At 45.7% G+C, this 6,480-nt stretch overlaps 1 protein-coding gene across 1 annotated transcript in view; it reads right to left on the bottom strand.

Annotated features, from left to right (window-relative positions):
• Positions 1-354: 354 nt before the first annotated feature.
• LOC137989845 (uncharacterized) overlaps positions 355-6,480 on the bottom strand; it is a 6,272-nt gene continuing 146 nt past the window's right edge. Inside the window, exons 1-3 of the mRNA XM_068835480.1 lie at positions 4,160-6,480; positions 1,474-4,051; positions 355-1,027 (exon numbers count right to left, since the gene is read on the bottom strand). The exon at positions 4,160-6,480 is cut by the window's right edge and continues 146 nt beyond it. Of these exons, the coding sequence (XP_068691581.1) occupies positions 355-1,027; positions 1,474-4,051; positions 4,160-6,480 (5,572 nt within the window). The remainder of the gene's footprint in view (positions 1,028-1,473; positions 4,052-4,159) is intronic.

Genomic DNA, 6,480 nt, shown 5'->3' with positions numbered 1-6,480 from the left:
GGATAATGTAACGACCGAACTTGGAAGATAAAATTATGCGTAATAACGCCGAAACAAAGTTATGTACCTGCAAACGAACGTGCAAAAAAGACTACAGGGAATAATTACGGTATACTAATTAACACCTAGACAGAATTACGACACATACACGCAGCAATACACACCTGACAACGAACAACGCAATCAACACATAAAAATTTCCTATTCTAGTTGCTACATTCCGGCCCCTGAACTAATAGAGTTCACTAAAGCATTTTCACTTGCAGCTAGAATTCTGTATATTTCAGTTCAAGGTTCGTTGAGCTAACGCTATCAAGCAGTTCATTGTTCAATTGAAACTCAAAACTCTTTCGCTTAAGATAAATGTTCCTGTTTTAGGAAGCATAACTTCGTGACTGGTCTTGATAGGACCGTCGTTCTTGTCGCAACCTTCACGGATCTTGTAAGGCCATCACTTCCCGGGTGAACTTCAACGACGCGACCTAACGGCCATTGTCCACGGTGAACTCTTTCATCTGCGATAAGCACCAGGTCTCCGACTACAAAATTTCGACGCGGCCTTAACCACTTCTGGCGTTCTTGTAAGGAAGGCAAATACTCCGACAACCATCTTTTCCAGAATACGTCAGCAATACATTGCACTTGTTTCCAACGATTTCGGCAATAGAGATCTCCCTTCACGAATACACCAGGTGGCACATTCAAATTTGACTGCATGAGAAGCAAATGATTTGGGGTCAAGGGTTCCATGTCAGCCGGGTCATCACTGTTGCGGGTTAATGGTCGTCCACTCAGGATACTTTCAACTTCAGCCATCAATGTTCGCAACGCTTCTCCAGAAACCAACTGCTCCCTTAACAATACTCTCAGAACTTTGCGCACAGATCGAATAATGCGCTCCCACACTCCTCCCATATGAGAGGCTCCAGGAGGGTTAAACTTCCAATCGATATTTCTTTGGTGCAGGAATGAATTGATCTTCTGCTGATTCCAACTATCCACTGCTTCTCTTAGCTCTCTTTCCCCTCTACAAAGGTTAGTACCATTGTCGCTTATAATAACCCTTGAATGAAGGGGTAGTTCCTAAAGAAACTGTGGAGCTGCGTCGGTGGGGAAGTAGTATACAAAAATTTGGTTTTATCAACGGAGTTCGTCAGAGCGAAGGGCTAACGCTCGAAACGTCAGCTTTTAGAATCTCTGTACGGTGGCCAATTTACATTATCAACTCCGTTGATAAAACCAAATTTTTGTATAATAACCCTTGGCTTTCCTCTTCGACTGATGAAACTGCGTAATGCGCTAATAAAAGAATCTGTCTCAAGAGACTCGGCTACTTCAATGTGGGTGGCTCGAAGGGTAAGACATGAGAACAAACATCCGTAGTGCTTCACAATACTTCTTCCTCGTTTCACGAACAGTGGTCCAAAATAGTCGATACCAACATAGGAAAATGGCGGGTCTCCGGGAGTTAACCTTTCTTTGGGTAAATCTGCCATCATTTGTTGGCCACGGAGAGAGTTCTGCTTGCGGCATGTCAAACAACCACTGAGTACTTTACGAACGGCAGCTCGTCCCTTGATGATCCAGTACTTTTTTCGTAAACTTGTCAGCACGTATTCTTGACCTAGGTGTCCCACGGATTGGTGATGTGCCATAATCAGCAATCTGGAAAGGTGATGATTGTAAGGCAGTAGCAGCTGATGCTTTGACTGATAATTCAACGAGGCATTCACAAGTCTTCCGCCAACCCTTAACGCTCCTTCTTTATCAAGCATTGGACGTAGTTTGTAGATGGAACCAGACGAGCCAGAAGTCCTCAGGGCACGTTTCTCTTGGGTTTTGGAATTTGAAGCTTGAAGTGCACTAAATATTTCGGGGAAAGACAATCTCTGAACGAATTTCACGATGTGAAGTTCTGCGAACCTTAACTTCTCCAGTGAAAGCTCGCCTTGTGGCAGTGCGTCGTTTGGCGGATAACACTTTCTTCGGATGTACTCTCTGAAACGCAACAACCAGGCCACGACCCTCTTAAGCTCGTACCAAGACGAGTAACGCTGGATCATTGAGTTTAAATTACTTTCCTCAGAAACCATGGTTGTTCTATTGGTTTGACCTTGACTCTTAATCTCTGGATCCTGGTCAGGTATACTTGGTAAAGGACTTGAAGGAACTGGCCAAGACCCTTCTCGTTTCCAAAGGAATTCGGGACCCTTGAACCATCGATCCTGAAGAAGCAACTCTTCCGGAGTCAAACCTCTGCTGGCATCATCTGCAGGGTTCCTTGCTGACTCAACGAAATTCCACTGCGATGGTTTTGAGCCATCGTGGATCACTGCCAGACGATTTGCAACAAACGTATGAAAACGCTTGTCCTCATTCTTGATGTATTGTAAAACAGCTGTAGAGTCCGACCAAAACACTGATCTGTCAATTTTTATCTCCAGTTCTTCTCTTAATGTTCGGTCCAGCTTCACGGCAACTACCGCTGCTGATAGCTCCAACCTGGGAATGGTCATTGGCTTGACGTGAGCTAAACGGGACTTTCCAACGAGAAAACTGCAGTGGACTGCATTCCTTTCTTCATTGACAAATCTTGCATACGAGACTGCACCATACGCGATCTGTGACGCGTCTGCAAAGTGATGAAGCTCCGTGACGTCTGCAACCCGAAAGTCAGCTGGTTTCAAACATCGTGCCAAAGAAATCTGGGACAACTTTGGTAACTCTGAAAGCCACTTTTTCCAGCGTATAGCTTCTTCTTCTTTAATCTCTTCATCCCAACTAAACCCTTGCTTGCAAAGATCTTGAATTAGTTTCTTGACCGAAAGAACAACTGGCGAAATGATACCGAGGGGATCATAAATGGAGCTGGTCACTGATAAAATCCCTCGACTTGTGTAGGGCTTATCCTTTGGCAGCAACTTAAAGATGAACATATCTGTCTCCATGCTCCACTGAACTCCGAGAGTTCTCTCGATGGGAAGTTCTTCAGCCTTCAAATCAAGATCAAAGATTGAAGGGGCTCTATCGGCGTTTGGAATGGTCCCTAGGACATCCTTAGAGATACACGACCACTTAGTCAATCGGAATCCGCCCTTTTGAAGCAGTTCGCAGAGCTGACTTCTTAAATCGATGGCAGCACAGGAGGATTGCACAGATTTCAGACAGTCGTCAACGTAAAAGTTCTTCAGGACTGTATCGATCATCTGGTGGGAGAAATTTCCAATATTGTCTTTAGCAGTCTTCCTGATGCAGAAGTTTGCACAACTCGGTGACGAGGTACTACCAAAAAGGTGGACTTCCATCCGGTATTCAATAGGCTGTGCAGATAAATCACCGTTTTGCCACCACAAAAATCTCAAGGCATCTGAATCCAGGGGGTCAACTTTCACTTGATGGAACATAGCTTCGATATCAGAAACCAGGGCGACTGGTTCTTGACGAAATCTTTGAAGAACACCGAACAAACTATTGGTCAAATCAGGGCCGTGTAATAACTGATCGTTCAGAGAAGTACCCTTGAACCGTGCAGCACAGTCAAACACTACTCTTAACTTGTCTGGCTTGTGGGGATGGAAAACGGCATGGTGTGGTAAGTACCATAAGGGCCTACCATAAGGGCCTACCATTAGGGTAAAGTTCCTCCACAGGCACTTGCCTTTTGCGATGTAGTCGTTAACAGCTGCTTTATAGCGTGCGAAGAACTCTGGATCTCGATGAAATCTCTTTTTCAACAAAGACAATCGCTGCTCAACTGCGACTCGGTTATTTGGAAGGTAAGGAGGTTGCCGTCTCCATGGAAGGGCTACTTGATAACGTCCGGAGACCCTTCTGACAGAAGATTCCATGATTGTCAATGCTCTTTCGTCTTCAACGGACATGGCGACTTTAGAACTAGATATCGAATCAGCAAAATCAGTTTCACAGAAGTTCTTAACTTGCAGCAGTAAGGTTTCGTCTCTGGAGTCGCTTTCATCATTCAAACGCACAAAGTTCACACAGAAACTGCTTTCTTCATTGACCTTCACAGTTGGTCCTATAAGGGTCCAACCTAACAACGAACGGATGGCAACCGGTTCACCTCTACCGCCGCGCCTCTCTTCGAGCACCCAAAACGCTTCGGAGACGTTACACCCTATCAGCACTCTTACTTACTTGCCGTTGATCTCTGGGAGTTCGATGCCGTTAAGGTGCGGCCATTTACTGACATCATGATCTCTTGGAATACTACACTCAGATATGTTTACGCGATCGACGGTCCACGCCCTAGGTACTTCAAGGCTGGAATCTCCGTTGATTGAGCCAAAAATTAGCTTAACTTCTAGGCCAGATCTCTCGCTGTTCTTGCTTTCTTGGGTTGTTAACATGAAACTTCGTGGTTGCCCTGTGATCCCCAATTCATCAACCAACTTCCTGTCACAAAGGGTCACATCAGAGCCGTTATCCAACAGGGCGTACGTTTCTACCACTTTACCGGGCTGATTACCACGTACCCTAACAGGAACAATTCTTAGAGGGACTTTATCAGCTATATGGCCGGTACCATTCTGACCATTCACGCCGGCCCCAATGACATGACTCTGGCTGGACAATTCTGCTACAACACCCGAGGTGGAACTTTCACTATGGCTGAGCTCCTGATCGGCACGGCGACCATCTTGTGTCCCGTGACCAACTGGAAGAGACTGAACTGGTGGATGGAGAACGGTCATATGCTTCTTTCCACAACCCTCGACGTAACAACCACTTCTCTGCATGCATCCCTTGGCCATATGGCCTATTTTGAAATAGTTCTCACATAACCTCGCATCGCGAACGATCCTAATACGATCGCTGTACGATTTGTTCTTAAATTGTTCGCAGTTCCACAGCTGGTGCATACCATGGCAAACTAGACACCTTTTAAGCGAGGCGTTAATCCCGAATTTATAAGAGAGTCTTCGGTCCACTTTCACATCTTCAACTTGTGCACTGGGAGAGACCGGTGCTCTGAATCCCCCTTGGGTGGCATAGGTAGTCATTTTTGCTCCGGGATTTGAAGATTTGTTTCTTGGATTGCCCTTTTCTTTGTCGTTAGTTAATGCACCTCCATAAACTGGATTGTTGGCCACTCGCGCCTTAGTAGTGACAAACTGGGAAATGTGATGAATTCTCGGTCGCTGACCGGTTTGCTGGATACTGTCTGCGATCTCAAGCCACTTCGTTTTCAGGTGAAAGGGGAGCCTGTCAACTATTCTTCTCAGATTATCGGCGCTGTTAATCTCGTCCAAGTACCCGATTAATTCTAATGCGTTCTGGCAATCCCTCAGCTGATCTGCAAAGGCCAGTAGTCCCTTTTGGTCATAAGGCTTCACGGGTGGACCATGAGTTATTTGGTTTAAGTGGGCTACGGCAATCTTGAATGGATGCCCAAAACGATCTTGCAGCAGGGCACGTGCAATCTGGTATCCAAATCCAGGATCCATTGAAACACAGCTCTTGATAGCATTTCTAGCTGCTCCCGTACAGTACTGAAGACGAAATGACAACTTCTCACTCTCATCGGACGCATTTTTCTCGATATTGCTCTCAAAGGAGCGAATAAAGTTCCAAAACTCAAGCGGATTTCCATCAAACTTGCTGAGTTCGGGTTTAGGTAAGGCAAACCCTTGCCTAATCGTTGACGCCACAGATTGAAACGTTTGCTGCTGGAGCTGTATCATTTCCTGTTGCTGCTGCAGTAACTGCTGAAACCTTGCCTCGGGCGGAGGAACCTCATTGCAAGATCTAGTTGATGGAGCCTCACAGCGATTCGGTACTCGCGTCCACACAGGAGCTGCCGGATTCAAAGTGACACTTGTACCCGGTAAAGGTGCAGACATTTTCTCTTCTTTAGCGTCTGCAATCAAGTAAACCGACTCATAAGCCCTTTCTGGCTCACATAGTGACTTGTCCTCGGTAGCCTGGGAGGGATCCACAATTTGTTCTACGCCATCTTCCTCCTCTAAGATATGGGCCCTTAGGGTAGCACGCTCAACTTCATTCTCTGCTTCTAGGATCTCCTGCTCTCGCTGTACCGCATCCCTTTTCTGTTGCAGTTCTATCTTCTTCTTTAGTTGATTCAACTTTAGTTTAGCGATGGCTCTTTCTGCCTTAGCTACTTTTATTTTTACACTCAAACGCGAATCCATGCTAGAACCAGAGTGATGACTTTTATTCGAAGTCAACGAGAGTCCGTGCTGGTTTACAGAATCACTCGGTAGAACATCAGAACACGTCTCCTCGTTCCGGACACTATTTAACCACTTGTTAACAGGCTCACAAAACTCGTGCTTCCTCTGGAGTTCGGAGTCGAAACCAGTAATTGCTACTTGCAGCTCTTCGGAATCATCTATGGCATCAATGTACATGATGTGTGCCTGCTCAAATTTAGTAAACGCTAACTCCAAAGCTCTAAGTTTCTCTTTGATAAGGTTGACATTTCTGCGACGCCTCAGCAAA

The sequence above is a fragment of the Montipora foliosa genome, unplaced genomic scaffold (genome assembly GCF_036669935.1).
Source record: "Montipora foliosa isolate CH-2021 unplaced genomic scaffold, ASM3666993v2 scaffold_477, whole genome shotgun sequence".
NCBI lineage: Eukaryota > Metazoa > Cnidaria > Anthozoa > Scleractinia > Acroporidae > Montipora > Montipora foliosa.
The sequence above is the reverse complement of the archived record's forward strand: the minus strand, read 5'-3'. Positions and strand labels throughout refer to the sequence as shown.